This window comes from Caretta caretta, chromosome 5 (genome assembly GCF_965140235.1).
Source record: "Caretta caretta isolate rCarCar2 chromosome 5, rCarCar1.hap1, whole genome shotgun sequence".
Lineage (NCBI taxonomy): Eukaryota > Metazoa > Chordata > Testudines > Cheloniidae > Caretta > Caretta caretta.
The window spans coordinates 90,881,767-90,902,619 of NC_134210.1; the positions used below are offsets into that span (position 1 = coordinate 90,881,767).

At 38.4% G+C, this 20,853-nt stretch overlaps 1 protein-coding gene across 7 annotated transcripts in view; it reads right to left on the reverse strand.

Moving 5' to 3' along the window:
* Window positions 1-6,717: 6,717 nt before the first annotated feature.
* The window catches only part of DAPK1 (death associated protein kinase 1), a 122,085-nt gene continuing 107,949 nt past the window's right edge, over window positions 6,718-20,853 (reverse strand). For all 7 annotated transcript variants that reach the window (XM_048849916.2, XM_048849911.2, XM_048849912.2 and 4 more), the window contains 6 exons: window positions 19,946-20,134; window positions 17,677-17,874; window positions 15,105-15,243; window positions 13,751-13,871; window positions 10,431-10,619; window positions 6,718-8,618 (listed from right to left, as the gene is read on the reverse strand). In XM_048849916.2, the coding sequence (XP_048705873.1) occupies window positions 7,386-8,618; window positions 10,431-10,619; window positions 13,751-13,871; window positions 15,105-15,243; window positions 17,677-17,874; window positions 19,946-20,134 (2,069 nt within the window). In that variant the 3' untranslated portion in view covers window positions 6,718-7,385. The remainder of the gene's footprint in view (window positions 8,619-10,430; window positions 10,620-13,750; window positions 13,872-15,104; window positions 15,244-17,676; window positions 17,875-19,945; window positions 20,135-20,853) is intronic.

Below are 20,853 nucleotides of genomic sequence, written 5' to 3' on the forward strand. Positions count from 1 at the left end.
AAAATGTAACATGACAAGGGACGTGGAAGGCCTAAATACCTGCATGAATTCCTCTAAACACGAAGCAGTCAGAACTCATTGCCATGCCTACCTACACCACCACACAATTCCAGACTGCTCTACACAAATGTATGCAAGACATTTCCGACTCCCTGTTGGCTTTGAGGTACTTTCCTGCGTGGAAGTTCACACGGTCACTGCCCATACTGGACTGGAATTTAGGGTAAATTGGTTCTGTACCTTTGCTGCTAATCTGGCATATTTTAAATGTGTTAAATATACTTTTTAAAAAGTATTTCACAATTCTCTTTCAATCATCAGAGTTACAAGAAGTCTAAAACGTGGCTGCTTTCAGTTTGTGGGTTTGTATCAGCTGATTATTTAAAACTGCCATAGCTCAAGAAGAAAAGTCTTTTCTCACCTCCATCCAAAGTGACCTCATTTTGGTGACCTTCTGGATGTTGCTGTTTTTAATCCGGTCCTCACAATTACTTGAGGGCATAATTTGCAGGTACTAAAAGAAGATTAATAGGACTTCTTTCAAAACTAAGCAAAACTCCCATAGGGAGTAAGATCAGGCACTACAAGAGTGGAGACTGTACCCTTAAGGCAGTGGGTTGGCTTGGTTAGCAAGTGACCAGAAGTACTAACCAGAGCTTCCTGTAGCTCCCTGTGCAGGGCAGTGCTGCATGGCCCAAAAGCAACATCTCCAAAAAGTTGATTATATAGAGAAAATGGTTATGCCTGAAATGCTTGCTTTCTTGCATATCTACATGCTCAGTGAGATACTTCAGTATCCAAATTCTCATGCATTCATTAAATAAGAACATTTATAACAGCAAGAATGTCTGGAATATATCTTGGCCTTGAATAACTGTGTTGTAAATTCGGGTTGTTGCCTGGATTATTTATTTTGAAAGCTAAATGAAAATTGGGCTAGTGGATGAATGAAGATCTTTGCCTACCTTACATTAATATTGTGCTTTACAAACACAACATATTTGTTCATTGATTACAATGGATTATGAGGTATAAAGTACTCTTTTGAGGTCCTTCAATATCCATCTTCAGGTATTTCATTAGCAGGATTCAACTATATAGAGTTGGGTTATTTATTATGAATCATACAATACAAGTCTTAAAACTAAAGCTGCACTTTTAAATATTCTAAATGAGTGATTCAGAGTCAGTGCAGTTTTTCCATTGTAAAAACTATGAGCCAAAGTTCCGTCCTCTATTGCAAAATCACTGAGTTCAATGGAGTACTCTGAATTTTTAGTGGTGTAGTGAAAGAGAAGAATTCTGATCCTTCTCTGACTGCACATCCATACAGCATGCAGACCAGTTCAGTGCAGTTCAGAAACAATCCTTCAATGCACTTTCCTTATGAAAGATTATAAACTATTCTGAAGCTACTTCTACTGGAATTTGAATCTTTCTTCAGCAGTTCTGACATAGGGCTACAAGATCTGGAAACCACCTAACCAATCCCCTTTCACTATCCAAAATATGAGCAAGGCACCCTCTGAATCCAATAAGAGAAAATCTTTGAGTGATTTGTAAACTTAAAATACCCATTGAGGTAACTTGGTAAAATAAAAAAAAGCAGAAGGCAGGACAGCACTGCACTCTGTATGAATGAAGCAGTGTTTCTATTAATAGGAGCATTTTTTCTTTTGATTTAAAATATTTGCAGAACAGTTAGAGACTAAACTACACATCATATTAATTATTTGTTTAGACATGTGTACTCGTGAAATTGTGTCCTCACATCTTCACTTCTTTATTCTCATGCCTTAAAACTGAGCAAGACCACCCAGCTTCTCCTCTCTATATAAATTAAGGATAAAAATGCCACTTTTTTGCAATTCTACAGATGTATTATACCAGGCTTTAGATTTCAATGATTCAAAATATGAATCTGGCTAATAAAGCACAATCACAAAATTAGTTGAAATTATGTGTCATTTACAGAGCAGGCACACTTGCCAGACTTGTACAGAAATGGATTTTGCTTTGGGAAATCTTTCTCCCTAATAAAAATATAAAACAAGGACCTCAGGTAATAAAAATTAACTGTAAGGAACAAAAAGAAAAGGAGGACTTGTGGCACCTTAGAGACCTACAGCTCACTTCACTGAATGCATCCGATGAAGTGAGCTGTAGCTCACAAAAGCTTATGCTCAAATAAATCTGTTAGTCTCTAAGGTGCCACAAGTCCTCCTTTTCTTTTTGCGGATACAGACTAACACGGCTACTACTCTGAAACCTATAAGGAACAATTTGATCAAATATTTATAAAGAAGATGGCTGCAAGTTACAGTAACTATGGCAACATGACTTAGAACAAAGTAATGGTTTAATGTTTAAATGAAATCCAACACGTATTAATTGTTATGATCTGAAAATATAAAGATAATTTTTTAGTATTATAAACCAGAGCTCACTTGAAAAAGAAAAATCAATGGCAATGAAATAAAATAGTAAGTGAAGAAGATACAATCCATTGGCACTGCTTTATAAAGCAAGTCTGTCAAAAAAAGCAGTTCCAGGACAATGCACTATGAAGCAATACCTTTTTGAACATTACTAATTCAGCACATGATTTACAGAAAGTAACTTGGACCACTGCTATCTGATGACTGTGATTCACTTCTATTACTTTCCTAACTACCAACTTTTGCACTAGGAATGATGCAATAAGCAAATTCCAGAGATTCATCACAATGACCATGGATGCATGCTCCCAGAGCTATGTTCACAGGAAATGGAACACACCATTGCCAGAACCTAAGGGCTTGGTGAAATAAAGGAAAATATCCTGTCTGCACAAAGCTGGCTGGTTCAGCAAGATAAAGTATAAGCCCATAAAAACATTTTTTAAAAAAATCTGAAATCGACTGAGGGAACCAGCCATGCTTTTATCCAAGATTAGCTTTCCTCCAAACTCTACCCCATGCTAGTCAACAGATACACAAAAAAATCTCCCCCTACATCACTAGCAGCCTGCTAAGCACCTGATTCTACAAGGTGCAGAATGCGCATCCCCATCTCCCAACAAAGAATTTGGAGTTGATGGTGCTCAGTATCTTGTAAGGTTAAGCCTAATACTAATACTATTATTAACTGTTCACCACATCTGTGCTTGGCACTGCCCATGACAACAAGTCAGACAACTCCCTGCCCCTTCAGAGAGCCACACTTAAAAATTATGGCATATGTACATTGGTCAGGATTGTGTTTTTGTTTTAAACACACCCCTCACCAGGATAACTATGCCAAACTAACCTCTGTGTAGACTCAGCTATGTTGACTGAAGAATCCTTTTCCATCAATGTAGTTAACTCCATTCTGGGAGGTGGTGTTCCAACATTGACAGAAAAAAGCCCATCTGTGTCACAGGCTTTGTCTACACTACAGGGTTATGCCAACATACCTATGCCAGTATAGTTTCCATAGGGTAAAAACAGCCTCAAGCCCCAATCCTGCAACTGACTCAGTAGGCAAACTTCTGCTCCCATGTGGAGGCCTATTGACTTCCTGGAGTTCCAGGATCAGGGCTTGAATGATAGAGATAAATAAGTCATATTAGGAAAACTAGAGGATGAAATTAACAGAAAGCATAACAATATATAAATAATCAACTCTAATAATAGAGCGGGGAGGACATTTCCCATATGCTACTTCAGTCTGCCGTAATTCCCATGTGTGACTATATATATATATATATATATATATATACACACACACACACACAAGACAAGGAATGATGGTGCTCATAGAAATATAGGTTAAATTTTTTTAAAGTGTTGTGCCCCAAGTTAGGTTGCTAAATCTATTTTTAGGCACTTCAATAAATGTCAGTATTGAACAGCCAGCAGCAACTACTGAAGTCCTTGTGTGTTCAGCACTTCTGAAAATCAGAACTTTTAGGAGCCTAAATATTATTTATTATGAGTAGTGCCTGTGTGCTAGACACTGTCGAAACATGTGAGGGGAAAAAAAAAAAAGGATTCCTTCCTCAAGGAGCAATTTATGGACAAACATGTAGAGTGTGAGGCTAGGTGAATAACAACAGGCAATTTATATACAAGTCAACTTGATTCCTAACACAGCAGAAGTGGGTCCGATGCAAACAGGACAGGCCTTGCAAACAAGGCCAGGGAGGTTGTACCATGCAGAAGGATTGCATGGAGGGCACGGAAGCAATTGTATGAGACTCTGATAAATGAAGGAATGAGAATGGGAGCACTGGCGGAGCGAAGGAGACAGGAGACAACATGAAGCTTGGCAAAGGAGGATAAGTAGGAAGTGACTTGAAAGTGTAGACTTATGGATTAAGGAGCCTAACTCTGGGCACTGTTTTTTTAAAATCTTGACCATAAATTTTGTAGTGATGAGGGTGGAGAGCGGTGGTGTAGTTTTCTTCTATGTACAAAATTTCTCTTTTTCTGTAGATGAATGGAAATAGTATTGCTAATGTGGCCACAAGTGCATGTACTTTGCTTAATGAATTAACTCAGTTTATTTTTTCCTAAGGAGGTAAAGTAGCTAGTACACAATGGATATTAATGGCCATAATGAAATTTGCAACAAGCAAATTCTGAGTCCCAAGAACTCTATTATTTTAGGGGAAATAATTTTGGTTTCAATTTTGTACTTTAACGCAAAAGGGAGCTAACTCTTTTTCTTCAGATTCTCCAAATAAATTCCAAAAAGCCTGAGATGTTGAGCCATACTCATAGGTGGTGTGTAAAGACTGTGTAAGTTACACATTTACATGGCTGCAAGGGAGTTTAAACAGGTATACAACTTAAATATGTTGAAGGACTCCAAGAAATGGCAATACAGAGGAAAAGCAACTAATAGGAAGTTGTACAAAGCGATAAGTTAGAGGACCTCTCTCTATACATGCTCAGGCTAGGCTGCCTGTGCAAGTTACCCCAGGGTAGACTCTCTTACATCACCTCTGAATCTGGCACCATCTAAGTTCATTTTCAGCGTACAACAAACTGGTATGGTTGAATATTAAACTTCTAAAAGAAGGGGTTTGCAAGGGAAACACCAAGAGATCATTAGTTTGAGGGACTAATATCACTGGCAAAGGATCAGGCATAATAATGCAGGCAGCTCTCCTACATGAATGCACCTCTCTGCTTACTTGCAATGTTGCTTATGGCTGTGCTGAGGTTAACAGTGGTTTTGAGATATACTAACATCTAAGGCTTGAGTTATATTTCAATTTTTTGCTGGTATAGGTCAGTCAGGAATGTGGAAAAATATCACAGCCTTAACTGACATAGCTATGCCAGCAAAACCCGAGTGTAGATGCAATTATATTGGCAAAAAAAGTCCTTTTGCCAGTATAAGCTGTCTCTCCAGGGGTGGGGATGGTGGAGTTTGCTGGTATAGCTCTACTGGTGTATCTATACTTACAAAGCCTTTTCTGTGACAGCGACAAGGCTGAAGATGAGTTCATCAATAATTTACCTGTGGCACAATTCTATAGCTGCACTCATGTCTCCAGACAGAAGACTAGTGCACTACCCCACTGTATCACCTAGCCCCAGAAGTGTTATACACCTAGGTAGTAAATTAAATACCTGTGTTAAACACCTTACTTTAGACATAACATTCAGCTTCCAAACTCTGTGGATAATGCAGAACTTCACAAAAATAATTATATATTGCAAAGGCAGAGACAAAATACAAACATTTACATATTTTTAAAGTACTAGAGCTCTCTAATTCACCCAGTGATGCAAAGTGGATTTAGAAAAACTGCTATCGTTAATAAAAAGGGACGTTAACTAGTGTTTGTTCCCCCTACTTGCCAACTGGACGATAATAAATAAGACTGGGATTCTTCTTTTTATGATGACTTGTACTTTCTATTTTAGTCTTTACTGTGCAAACAAAAAGGAGACTAAAGGGAAAATTGCTTCGTTTGTTGTTTTTCAAAAGAAAAGTGAATCTAATCTATTGCACAGAAGTGGCATTAAAAAAAAAATTTCCCCTCCCAGAGTTCTGGTATTTTAAGACATGATCTTGGAAGGTGCTGAAAGCTCCCATTGCAATCAAGTTGAAGGTGCCCAGATTCTCCTAGGAGGGGCACAGCTCCTGTAGGATTAAGCCCTTAAATAATAATTTTTTTGACAACTTGTGGGTTAAAGAAATATGCATGCACCCAGGAAATAAAAAATGAAAAGGATGCAATAGGCAACAGTTTATTTGTGTAAAAAAAATCCTTTAAAATTTTACTAAGTCTTAAAGATTAAGGGAAAAATAATACTATTAATATATATATACACATACAGTATATATGTATATACACATATATTGTACCATTAAAATTACATGCTTTTCAGAACAGAATGGGTCATGTTCCTTCACATCAATTTTAAATTTCTGATTGCAATAAACCATGCTTCCTTTTTTTAAATCTTCAAGTACAGGAAATAAACAAACCAGGATCTAAAAGTGGAAAACTATTTGTTATGCACAAATGACAACTGACAGCTATACAATTATTATTCTGCAGTACTCAACATTTTATGCGTGTCTTGGTGAATTCTACAACTCTGAAGTTTTACCTGAGATGTGTGGACATAATGAAGCGTGACTGTAGGCTTAACAGATTTTTTCACATTATGGTTCGATTGAAATCAAAGCTGATTGAGTATTATGCATTTGTACACATAGTATCAACACGAGAACTGTTTGTAAAATAATGAATTTATCTTTACCAAATGTCTTAAAGCTGCAGGTAAAACAAAAAAGGGAAGCACCACTTGCAATGATCAGCATGCAGACAGTGAAACAGAGGTAGCATTTTCTTATAACTTCAGCAGAATCACTCAATTCAACCACACTCTCTTCTGCAAAAGGCACTCACTTTTTTTTCATTTATAAATAATATGGTGTTAAATTCCAGCAAATTGACCATAAATGGTGTTCCCCCCCCTACAAATGTAAAAAAGTTAAGCAAAGAATATGATGAAAAGATGAAACAGGGCATAACACACACATTTTGGATGATTGTGCACCTTTCTTCCTTTTAGGAAAACTGAATTTCTTTAAAAAAAGATTATAGTACATCATCCAAAAGTTAGACTTCCCAGTTAAAATGGCAATATTAAGCAGCACATTGTATATCAGAATAGAATTGTAAAACACCAGAATTACACCAGCCTTTTAACAGCTAAAATAAAAAGCAACAGTTCACAGTTAAAAGTAGAAAGATTATTCACATAAAAGGTGGTGATAGGGAGGGATAAAGACCCTTCGATATAGAAGCTTATAAATTAGTATGTCTAGAACCTCATATTGTACCTTTTACACTTTCTGCAGTTTGAAAAGATACTGTCCATGCAAAACTTCTGTTCTTACCGTGACACTACTGAGCTAATTGAATTGTAAGATGTCCCACTGTTACAACTTGAAGCATAGGCCTCTTGGCCGTTAGCATCTAAATTCATTTTGAATACAGATGATGCCTTCAATAAAAAGTCTGCTGCATCTCTGCGGCCTAATTCCCTCAGTTTAGACATTAGGATACCTACAGTGCTCTCAGGGCCATTGCTCCATTCCTGCAAAAGGGCATGGACTGGGCTTGGGAGAAAATCATTTTGAGTTCCATTGTTTGTATTGTATTTTGCAACAAGATCAGGAAGGCCCAGGTTCATAGCCAGAAGGCACCAGTCCTTGCCCATAGGATCAGGTGGATCCAAAAGTCGACTAAGTTTCCTCCTTGTAAGAAGATTCAGATCAGAAGCATGAATATCCATTCCTAGACCTCCCTGTGAGTAGATGTCCAGACATCCAAAGCACAATAAACTGCTGAAGCTTTCTTTATAACCACCCATGGTATTAGTCAATGATGTCTCCTTCTGGCTTTGTGCCCGGAAGAAGTCTCTAGGCTGGTAGACCATTACTGGTTCATGATGTTCCCTCAGCTGCTGAGGACTAAGATAATGTTTCACAGTCAGCAGGCCTGGTAATGTTGTGGCCATTAAGTTATCAATGGTGCTACAAACAGAATCCAGAAGCAAGCAGCACTTGATCTTCTCTGTTTCCAGTCCTCTAACTTGAACTTCAATACCTTGACCATGGTTGACCAGCAACACTAAAAGCTCAGCCCCGCGATTCACAATCTTTGATCCATTTACCCAGAGACGTATATCTGCATCTCCCTCTGCATTCTGTTGGTGAATCCACCGACACAGATTCACTTGAACTTTATGGAAAATTCCACAAGGGAATGGGGTAAGGTGTTCCACAGGAACAATTCTAACACCACCATAAATCAGAACCTCATCCTCCTCATCTGTCCAAGACCTGTGAAGACTGTCAGTCTTGATCAGCGCTGGAATATCCACCATTGCTCCACTGCTAAGATCTCTAGCACAGATATCCATGGCATCCAAAATCTGTATCAGTTCTTCCACATCACTGTCTGATACCAGGCGCTGGATGTCCTCTATGGTATACCGACCTCTGTAATGATGTAGGGCTTTGGGATTCTCCACTGACAGGATTTTCCCCAGGACGTTAGAACAGAGCCAGCGAGGATCCAGGAGCACAACATCTTGGACAGTTTCACTCTGCATGATGTTTATCTGCTCAGAAAGAGGAAAATTACAAATTATATCTTGTAAAGTACAAGTCTACAGTAGAGCTGCTCTTATGGCTTGCTGACTCACCAGTCACATCATTGATTTACAGCTGTAGCAAGATAATAGTGCATTTCCTTCCTCTCATATTCTTAAAACAAAATCAGGATCCAGCTCTTGTTTTATTGACAAAGCCATCAGAGCAATGGCTCACTAAGATTTTTTTCAAACTATTTTAGCAGAAATCTTCTTCTGCACTTCCAACAATTTTCAATGGACATAGAAAATATTCTGGCCTAAAATGCAGTTTTTCCTCATTTGCCCTGGCCCTGATAGCAGCTGAAAAGGGAACAGCATTTTTGGCACAGTTTCAGAGCTTCTCACATTCAACTCTTAAGCCACCAGATATGTAAGAGTCAGGATGTCACATTCAAAGTTCATACCTGCATTAGTCATTTGCTTACACGGAATTTAATGTTGGTAGAAAACAAAAATCTAGCCACAGAGAATAGAAATATAGGATTGGAGGTATAGCTGAAATTAGCAGGAAATGATATGACCAGCAAGGAAAGCATCACAAGCCTCCTTAACAGGTATGCAACTTTGAGCAATTGAATGCTTTGCCATGTCACTACATACTACAATAATGTAGCTACAGCAAAGTAAGCCTATGAGTAATTGTATTAGCTATTATCTCATTTGAAGTTCAGCATTTTATTTCACCGCTTTCCTGAATATTTATTTTATTTGCTTTTATAATGAGTATAGTCTAACATAGAACTCTTTCTCTTTTAAAGAAAGAAATGTTCAATGAAACAAATACACAGGAGCCATAAGACAAAAGATAACTGAAGTCTGTATGGGTTGATTTGCATTGAGTATGTTGTCTTGGAATGGGAAGTTGAGGAAAGAATAATTAAGGAATTTTGCTGAGAACACAGCAAGATTCTGTCAAAACAGAACATTCTGAACTACCTGGAAATCTCAGGTTTTAATAAATTAAATATCTTGTTGTTCAACATTTTTCTGCTGTTTAATTCATTTAAACAAACAATGTGAGCTAGAAATAATCTGCTGATTCAGATTTCTAATTTTAGAAACAAAATCTGATACCAGGATGGTGCAGTCACTGCTTCACTCCGCTGCTGTGAAAGCTGGCCCATCACTTATTACAACCCCCTTTTATCCGAGGAGTATCTGTCTGTACATGTTTGGCATAGATGGCTTCAGAGAATGCTTTTCTTTAACCAAATCTGAAAACAATTTATTCAGCCATTTTAACTCACATTTCAGATTGAAGCTGCACTGTGGATGAACAACTAAGGGCTTGTCCACATAAGGAAGTTATTCCAGAATTAGATATAGTGTGAATTCAAACTGCAATAGCTATTCTGGAATAGCTCCCTTTGCGGACACTCTTATTCCATAATAAGAATGCCTTTTTCTGATTTAGCTGAATTCACTTTGGCTTTCTAGACTGGGTGTGCTGTTAAATGATTTTTTTTTCTCCTCCACAAGATTTCCTTTCATGCTCTACCCGCCAGTTCCTCCAAGAAGCTTGATACATTTTCAATTCAGTATCCTTATACTGGAAACCACTCACAGTTCACACACACTAACTGGTTAGGATTTTCTTCTTTTTTTCCACTGAATTAAAGAAAAAAGTAATTAAAAAGGTGCAGAGAATACACTTTGCTCCAGATGGGTGAAACTCAATTGGATACTGTGTAGAATCAACAATCTGAATTTGTTTATGTCAAAGACAGAATGCAAGTAAAGTCACTACATAGTTATGCAGTTTGAAAAAAAATGACTTACTTCTCCTATGCTGTGCAACTGCTGGGCTATATGCCGTAGATCATCTTCACTTGATAATGGATTAAGCTGATCCTGTACATCATATACAAACTGCTGCAATGACATCAGCTGGTTGGGTCCATTAATTTTTCTCCAAGAAGGGAGGGTGGAAATCATTTTCTCACACAGGTGAGTCATAGGTGGACAAATCTAACAAAAGTACAATGGATGTCAATTTGTAGTTCTACCTCTACTATGCTGACAAAAACTGAATTAAATTGTTTAGAAAAAGAGCTACTGCCAAAGACTTGTGTATTCCACAGCTGCAGAATTTGCCACAGAATCCACCCGGATGAAAAATTGTACTCTAGAATCTAAATTTTCATTAAACACCAATTTCTAGCCACCATGACTACAAAAGTATAAGGGGGCAGCCATGTTAGTCCGTATCCACAAAAACAACGACGAGTCCGGTGGTACCTTAAAGACTAACAGACTTATTTGGGTATAAGCTTTCATGGGTAAAAAACCACTTGCATCTGAAGAAGTGGTTTTTTTACCCACGAAAGCTTATGCCCAAATAAATCTGTTAGTCTTTAAGGTGCCACCGGACTCCTTGTTGTTTTCATGACTACAAAGACAATCTGAAAGTGAACCAATTAAGTGCTTTCTCGCCTAATCTGCGCACAACTTGAAACAATGGTTTTGTGTGGTATTAACTGCCCCACTCACCTGGGGATTAACTGCAAAACCAAAAAATAGTTTAAAATATCAACAGTTAATTATTTCACTGCTGATCTTTTTAGCAGAAACACACCACTAAGGAGTTTATCATGAAATCCCAAACCACCTCCCATGTGCTAGAAGTACCAATAGCTCCTCATCCCCACAACTTCTACAATGCAGTTGTGTGTTGCAAGTACAAAAAACGGTAGTTAATTGAAAAATAAGAAACTTTGGGGCAAGCATAACATAGAATGAATTTAATATCAAAATAAATAACACCCGTGTTACAATGCCGACTGCATTTTACAGGTTCATATTTAATTAATAATAAAACTCATTTTTTAAATGCAAATGAAGTGGTTGAAGAATTAAAAGCCTGTTGCATCAGAAACTAAGGCCACGTCTACACTACAGAGATTAAAAACAGCACAGATACGGTGCCATAGCTATGCCAGCATAACCCTGGAGTGTAGATGTAGCCCACACCAACAGAAGGGGTTTTCCATTGCTGTAGCAACACCACGTCCTCCAGCATTCTTGTGTCAACCCAGCTGTGTCTACCCCAAGAGCTAGGTCGGCATAGCTCTAGCGCTCAGGGTTGTGGGGTTTTCATATCCCTGAGTGCTGTAGTTATGTTGACCTAAATTTTAAGTGCAGATCAGGCCTAAGGGAACACTGCTGCAGAAGTTAGGTCAGTTTACCACTGGGTACGTGAGCCCTTGGCTACTGCCCTTTTACCTAGCTAGAAACTGCAAATATATTTTTCAGAGTATGACTCTAGGAAAATTATCAATATATATCTGATTAGCATATTTCTGAAATTACATTTCCATTGGTTCAGATAACAGTTAGCTCTGCCGTGGTGTTCTTTAAGTAACAGACAATCTACTTGAATAGCAAAATATTGGAAGTGTCCATAACATTACTCTGTAATTTATTTTAAGAGAAATGGAGTCACTGAAGTCAAAGCTGGGTCAATTATGAACTGAAATCACAGCTTTAAACTGAAAGTCACAACTTTTCCATTTTACTCCCCCACCAAAAAAGCACTAATACAGTCTCAGATTCACTGACTGACCATTTTAAATGTGGGAGAAGGTTTATGGTAGATCATCCTCTGACTCCTATGACACCTCTCCGGGGTCTTCATTCAAGACACAAGCTTTTCATAAGGAATTGTTGGCCCATTATCATTAAAATTGGTGCAGCTGTCCCAGCTGTGATATCTCACATAAAATAACGTATTAAAGTCACTACAAATCATCAATCATTATCTGAGGAAATGTACAGCTTACTACTTCATGGTTCATTACTGGGAATTGGTGGGTCAGGGTCTCTTGGCTCCCATGGAACACACATGAGTAGCAGCAGGAGCTGAGAATCCATATCTATACTGGGGATATGTAGGATTATTTTCCCTTTGGTTAAACTGAACTGGTGCTAACACAACTGGGAATCTGGTAACTGGACCTTTTTTCATCACCACGTCTGTTAAACCTGCTGTACGACGCAAATCTAATTGACACACTGGTAAAATAGCTCCAGCCTTCAGAGACTTGCCTACTCTTTAGCTCCCACTAAAGCGAACACTAATTCAACTGAACTGGTGTTAGCAACAACGGGAATTCTTTAGAAAAATCCTCTGTGTAGACAAAGACCGACTTATTTCATGGACAAGAGGCTGTGAAACTGTTTTGCAATTGAATTGTAAGCTTTAAAGAAATTATCAAATAAGAAAACCTGGGACTGAGCTGTTAGGACTGAGGTAATGTAAAGACTGTGAAACATATCAGAAACCTGTGGTTAAAGTGAGTTGTAGCTCATGAAAGCTTATGCTCAAATAAATTTGTTAGTCTCTAAGGTGCCACAAGTCCTCCTTTTCTTTTATTAAAGAGCCAGTAACTCAGAGGGTTAAAGAACTTTAATGATTATAATAAGCCCTTGTGCTACTCAATGCAGGATTGAGTCCAAAGTACCTTTTAAAGCCACACAAATTAAAATATTTAAAAAACAAAATATCCTTCGAACTTACAAACCTCACCTCTGATGATAAAAAACAAAAGAGATGTAATTTACTCTTGGCTATTTATATTGCTTGGTGACTTTCTGCATTTCTCTCACACTGGACAATAAGAATAGAATCAATAATTTCTAGCCAATTAGATTGTCTGATTCACATGGGCTGATATGACACTACAATGTTTGGGTTGCTACACGACAGGGGCATGTTTAAAAAAAAAGAAAAAGCTTTTCCATTGGAATTTAAAAAAAATCATGGAGATAGTTTTTATAAAAACTGATTTTTACAAACTCAATTTTCAGCTGAGTTTGACCTAACAGTGTCCCTTTGAAGAGAGGAAAAACTGCTTTCTTCCTATTTCCTTCAAACCCGAGTGTCTGTAGGCTCATTATCAACTGAAAGTGTCTCTGAATTAACCACCAGAGAGCGTTCAAATAAAGAAACTGCATCTATTCTTCCTGAACTCCATGGTGTATGTGCCCAGCCTTTGACGCCCCTGAAGCAAGAGGCCTGTAATAACTTCCCCATGCAAGTTTCCTTCAAAACCAGAATTTCACATGGAGTTCTAGGCCTAGGCCTTCAGTTAACTACTCACAGAAATGATCTGGCTTCTTAATTCTTGTAGGTGATTTCGAAGAAGCTTCATATCTTTAGAGCCAGATGCTCCAGCATCCAGAACAAATAACTTGTCCAAAATTTGAAGATCATTTCCAAACCTAAGAGAGAAACAGACAGTACTTATTTATTAATTTCTAGTCCCAAACCAAATTTTATTTTAATTTACCCAACTGTAAATTTGTTATAAATTGTGTAATAACTCTTTCTTTAGCTTTAAGGGACTCATGAAAAATGGAATGAACAAGAATAGTAAGAAGTTAAATACTGGATATGATGCACAATACTAAAAGCAAAACATAGTATATTAGTAACTAATATTTTATTCAAGATAACAGAATTGTTGAAAGTAAAAGTTACTCTTTCATGTAAGCACTGGAAAAGAGGTCTCCACATATATTATAAAAAGGGAATTACAGCAGAGTCAAGGGATAGCAAGTAGACATACTAGCTATATGTACTGCTATAAAAGTTATAGCTATGATTTGTTTTTAATGAGTTCAGCTCACTTGGTGGTTCTTATCTGAAACAGTTCCACATTTATATTTGCTTTTAGAAGCATAGCAATGAGATATATTTATTGACTGAAACTCTAAGGATTATACACAGGTATCTATTGTTCAATTTCAGTAGATCAGGAAATTGCCCTAACACAGTAATACTAGAAATCTGGGGGATATAGCCCTAGACTTTCTCCTTACATCCTCTTCCTAACAACAGACCCTACTCAGAAGACCTGCAGGGTTCCTCATATTATGGTATTGCTGTGAATTGTGTATAGTTTGTGTTGGAAGACTAGTCTGTGAAAATAGCTAATTCTGAAAACCAGCGCTATTCTCCCTGCAATTCATAGTGGTTGGCATTAGGACTTTCCAACATCTAAGGACACTTGGTTCATTTTCTTTTTCGTCCATATTGCCATGCAGCTCTTTAGAAAGTTGTAATATACAATACATCTATGAGATTTATTTTTGTATACTAGATATCTTAATCTTAATTTAAAGGATGAAACTCCATTGTGTCTGGGTATTGGAGCATTGATAAATAAAGTCACCTATTTTTCTCAGACTGCTACAATACTTAAAGGTGTGAAGCAACCTACTTCATTTAAAACCATCAAGTGTTTTCCATTTTTGCACATTACACTCCGAGACCATTTTCAATATAAAGCAGCAACTAAAACAAAGTACTGCATTTTCTTTGCTCCCATACAGATCAATGAATGTTATTTTGTAAATAATATGTAACACCCCAAATCAACAACCAGCTTTGGCATTTCCACGCTTTAATCCTGGATTTAAATTAAAAAAAAAATGCACTGCTCCTCTTCTCACCTGTTTCTGATTTCTTTCAGCAATGACATGTCTTTGTCATATCCAAATTCTCCTCCAACAGGGCGAGGAAGGTTCACAATGTCAGCATGGGTGGCCACCAGCACAACATACAATGGATTTTTCAGCCTTCCACCAAATGCTTCATGAGAAAGAAAAATACACACCCGGAGTACAATAATTTCAGGAAAAGTGCTCTTACTGTACCATAAGGTAGAGATGAATTTTATGTTCCTGACATACTGGTCATTTTTGAGAGTACACTTGCCATCTTAAAAACATAATCTACACACTTGTGTGTGTAATTTAAAGACTGTTTGGTTGATGTGATTTGTCTATAGCCCATAAATATGGATGGCTTGCCCTTTCAAATAATATTAGAAATACTGATACTATATGGCTCTCTTTCTTTCTTCTTTTTAAACATGATAAATATCACTAACAACACTAACAAATCAGCTATAAACTATGAAACCATTTTGGGAATGACATTTAAGTCAGTAATAGCAACTACTTGCAAAGATTCTTGGTAATTCTTTGGATGCTCTTTAGTACTACAGGATGTGAGTTAGAGATGATTATAAGCAGAACACAAATGATCTACAACATTCATACTGTGGTATGAATGCAACTGTACAGTACTTACACAAACAATGAACTCTCACTTAGGTGAGAGTTAAGAAGGAAAGCCTGGGAGATACCATGAAAAGAATGAGAAAAAAAGAGAAAGATACAAATGGCATATGAATGAGGTGATAGTACGTAACACACATTTATACAGCCTGTTCTCTAATATACTACCCAGAAAAGAATAGACCGTTGGTCAAGTTTTACAAAACATGGGTCATATTCTGTGGTCTTTACTTCATCCTCATCCTGGCAAAGCCTCAATTAACTTCAACAGTTTTGCCTGAGTGAAGACTGAATAAAGTCTGCAGAATTTGATCCATTTTGCTTAAGCCACACAAAAATACCCTTTTATATGTCTAGTGATTCAAAATTAGTGTTCTGTGGCCTGTGAAGCAATATATTATACTGCAGCCAGCACCCTGTTTTCTGGCTTTTTATGACGGACCTAGTGGAATGGGCGAGGAAAGTATTCCAAAGCTTTAAGATTTCTGTTAATATACGCTACTACTACACTTTGTTAGGATAGTTGAAGGATTTCTTATAAACTATTAGCAGCAAGGTCAAGTTGAACAACTTTGTTAATTACCGTACTATAGTTAAACTGACATAACTATTTAAATATTGCTAATCATTTTGCAAGAAGAACTGACGAAGTTTAGTTCTATATTTGGCTGAATCAAATTTGGATTCTAGCAACTGCAGGAATATTCAATCAATAACTTAAAAGCTTCAATATTAATTTTTGGCAAACTTCTGAGTCTATTATCTCTGTTACACAACTACTTGCATACTAGCTTTTTTTTTAAAACTCAAAATGAAACTGAAAGGCATGTGTGTGTCTGAACTGGAGGAAGGCAAACTAACATTGACCTGTAGTAAGTTAATAAATAAGGAATATAGAATATCGCCTGGGCTCTGAGAGAGTGCATTTAATATTAGCCAAAATATCAATAGGACATAGGGAACATTCAGCTCTAGATAAATATTTTGATATGCCTGCCAGGCAATTACACAGTGATTTTATCACTTCATGGGTTTTCTTTTTCCATACATGTCTAATCGTATCCATTGGCCTGAACAGAGTTTTGGTTGATGAAGCCAAGACAGATCCCTGGGCTTGGTTCTTCCATCAAACTGTCAGCGTGCGTGGATGAATGCTCCACTGCAATAAAAGCTAAATAAATTGGTATAAACCAAGAATAGGTGACCTTAATCTTCTTTAAGATATAGTGATCAAGTCAATTTGTTTGACATACAAGCAATTCCAAACAGCACAACCAGCTAGAGTATTAAACTACAGATCTCATTTAAAAACTGAACAAACCTTTAGCAGATGTCAAGCAAAATTCACTACAAATATTGGGCTCCATCCACACCAACACTTAAAAGGAGTTAAGCTCATTTAAAGTCTAAATATAGGTCCAGCTAAACAGGTCTGAGCAGCACACGCAGAAAGTCAGCACAGTTTTAAAACACAATTCTAACATGATTTAGACCCATCCACATTGCTTTCCAGCACTAGCTGGGTTGGCCAATTTAACTGAGGTTGGGTTTAAACAGAATTTAAACAATGTTTCCAAACTTGGTTTAAAGACCCAGTGCACTTGGAGCCTGTATGTAGATAGACAGTACACAAGAATGTCAAAGTAGTTCTTTGATACAAGAACTTCAGTTTAAGGGGTTAGGGAGAAATTCAGGAACCATGCAAGGCTCTCCACAATATTTAAGCGCAACCTAAACAATTTTAGTAGGGTTACGTGCCTATGGCCCTGTTTAGACGCTCTGGTGTGAGGGAGAAGTTCACCTCTATACTGAACTTTGTTTAAAGTTGATTTCAGTAGGATGCAGGAAGATGAACATACGACAGGACTCAACAAAGTTACAGGGAAACACAAACTTTTTTCTTTCCTCCACAGAAGGCATATAGACACACAGCATGTCATACCTATGGGTTCCTCAACTGGGACGAGTGATTTCAGGAAATTAAGCCAAAAGGTCACTTGGTTTAACTGGATTTCATAAGGTTCTTCAAGACTGAAAAGCACGATGTGAATTGCAGTGGGATCATTTGCAGCAAAATAATCGTAACAGCAGAAATATACAGGGTTCCCAGAGAATTCCCACACGCTGAAATCACCAATTCCTGTAAAAGGGGACAGATTGATAAACAGGTCAAACTTCTTTAAGGAGCTCTGTTCTTTTAATATTGGAGGCAAAGTTTTTCCAGGGCTGACATCTGGAAGCCAAATATAAGTTCCAGGAGTCACAGACACTGTGCATTATAGATTAAATGAGCCCCGGCTTTGTAGAGAAATTATGGATATTAAATCCTTCAGAAAACAAAACAGAGCACTAGACATTAGAGAAACAACAGCTGCCATTCCTTCTCTTGAAAATGCAACTAAACATTTCTCCAATTACTTCTTTGTGATGTACGATATCTGGTGTCAAAAAGAGAAGATAAAAGGGTTATTCAGAAGACAGCCCATTTTGGTTTATAAAATTGAAACTACTGCCAAATCAGAGTGGGCTTTAAGAATCACCTCTTACTGCTAATTACCACTTAAAAACACTAGCCCTGGTGTGCTGTTTTCTGACATCTATTTTTGCTGTAGATGAAAGATGTGTTAGCTTCTCACAGTCTCTCTCTTAATCTGGCTGAAAGCATATGCACTTGTACCGTCTTTACTTAGTAATGATTTTATAGAGTAATAAGATGATTTTATAAATATTATAGAAAAAATAAAAAATTGGAATAATCATCTATGCTATGATTCTTTACAATTGAATAGTTTCTACTGACAGTCTGCAGTACAGCTTTAATACATTTTAGAAACTAAATCTATTACATGATTGTGCTGAAAGAGAATAACTGGACTAATAACAAGTGTTGACTACGTGTCAAGTTGCTCATCACACATGGGAAATGTTTTACAGTATGTTGCATTTACAAATATATTCCCTGAACCAAGATTAAAAGCTTAAGTCCCATTTGACCCTGGAACAATTGATATGGTAGGTAAAACATTAGCCCTGTTTTGAGTTTCACTTGAGGGAAGATCAGGTCATCTACAATAGGACAAGATGATGAACAAAAAGAGTTTCACGTGTAAGGTCTTCGTGGCAAGGACAAAGTCTAATGACTATGCACCCACAAAGAATTATGCACACCTGCGATGACATACAAGTAATGAAGATTCACTTCTGGTCCAAGACCTTTTGTGCTGAGTGGTTTAAAAAAAAAAAAGTACCTATAATTGATACATAAACCCGTCAATGTATGTGGTGCCTTTATAATGTGCTTAACTTCACAGGGCTTTATGTAGGTTTAATCCAGAGGTGGGCAAACTTTTTGGCCTGAGGGCCACATCGGGGTTGCAAAACTGTATGGCAGGCCGGGTAGGGAAGGCTGTGCCTCCCCAAACAGCCTGGCCCTCGCACCCTATCCACCGCCTCCCACATCCCGCCCCCGACTGCCCCCCTCAGAACCCTCAACCCATCCAACCCCCCCTGCTCCTTGTCCCCTGACCGCCCCCTTCCGGGACACCCCTGTCCCTAACCACACCCCCAGGAACCCACCCCCTATCCAACCCCCCACCCCACTCCCTATCCCCTGACTGTCCCGACTCCTATCCACACCCCCTCCCCCTGACAGGCCCCCCAGGATTCCCATATGCCTATCCAACCCCCCATGTTCCCCGTCCCCTGACCACTCCCCCCCACCCCAGAACCTCCACCCCATCCAACCGCCCCCTGCTCCCTGTCCCCTGACTGCCCCCCGGGACCTCCTGCCCCTTATCCAACCCCCACCCCTCGCCCCCTTACCATGCTGCTCAGAGCACCAGGAGCTTGCAGCCCCACCGCCTGGCTGGAGCCAGCCATGCTGCCACACTGCCTGGCAGGAGTGGCGGGCCAGAGCACTGGCAGCGTGGCGAGTTGAGGCTGTGGGGAAGGACGGACAGTGGGGGATGGGCCGGGGGCTAGCCTCCCCAGCCGGGAGCTCAGCGGCCGGGCAGGACGGTCCTGTGGGCCAGATGTGGCCCGTGGGCTGTAGTTCGCCCACCTCTGGTTTAATCTCTGCTTTAAAAAGATACGCACTAGTGGATGTGTTCAGGGTAATGCTTAAAGTAGATTTCAAATTCAAATATTTAAAACAAGTAAAGCCACTGTCAGTCATACAGAATTAACACACATAAATTCAATTAATTCATTACCATTCAAGTAGGCATTTTGAATGTCGATGGCCTTTGTAGACTGGTCATCTGCAGAGCAGTGAGAATGGTGAGATGGTGAAACGAATGCTTCTAGCATCCCTTTGGTAAGGCCTGGCTCAAACATCATGCTTCGACTTCTCACGCTAACATTTTCACAGCCGGGGTAAAGATTTGTAATGCTCACTGAAACTGAGTCATGAAAAAGAAGATTACAAACCATGAAGAGTTTAGAAAAAGATCATTTCAAAATCATGTGCTGGGCATAAAATTTGATTTAAAAAGATCTGTTCTTCAAACAGACACCCAGTATCAGTAGCTGGAGCATCAGTAGCTGTGAACAATGTTTGTGCTCAAGATTCAGAACCAGAAAATACCTCTCACTAGGGCTGATTCGGTACCTTAGAATACCCTGTCTTGGCAAAATGGTTCTGAGAGATCGAATTATACATAATAGGCTTTAAAAGAAGGGGATGAAAGAGGCAGAGAGAGGAGAGAAAAGGAAGCGGAAGATACTGAGAACCATGGAAGTGTAAGAAAGAAAGCACACAAGGAGGTGGGAATAAGGAAAACAGAAAGTAAGAGAATAGAGGTGAAGTACAATGTGTTTGATTAACATCGTTCAACAGACCTTCTCCAGTTTCTCTCTGTGCTGATATTTCCCCCAAGTTAGAGACATGTTCAGGTTTTCAATAACTGTTAGACAATTTCTAATGTGCTTGGACTCAAGAACACCCACAGGTTGGGCAGGTACTTTAGTTTCTATATTATCCAATGATAAAGTAATGATGTACTAGAAGTAAGTTTTAGTGGTGTGAAAGGGCAAATTCTAGGTTCCCCTTATAGCACTGTTAGCCTGCAAGACACACACAGGTGGGGTCAAAATAATGGAAGTGACAGAACACAGTTTG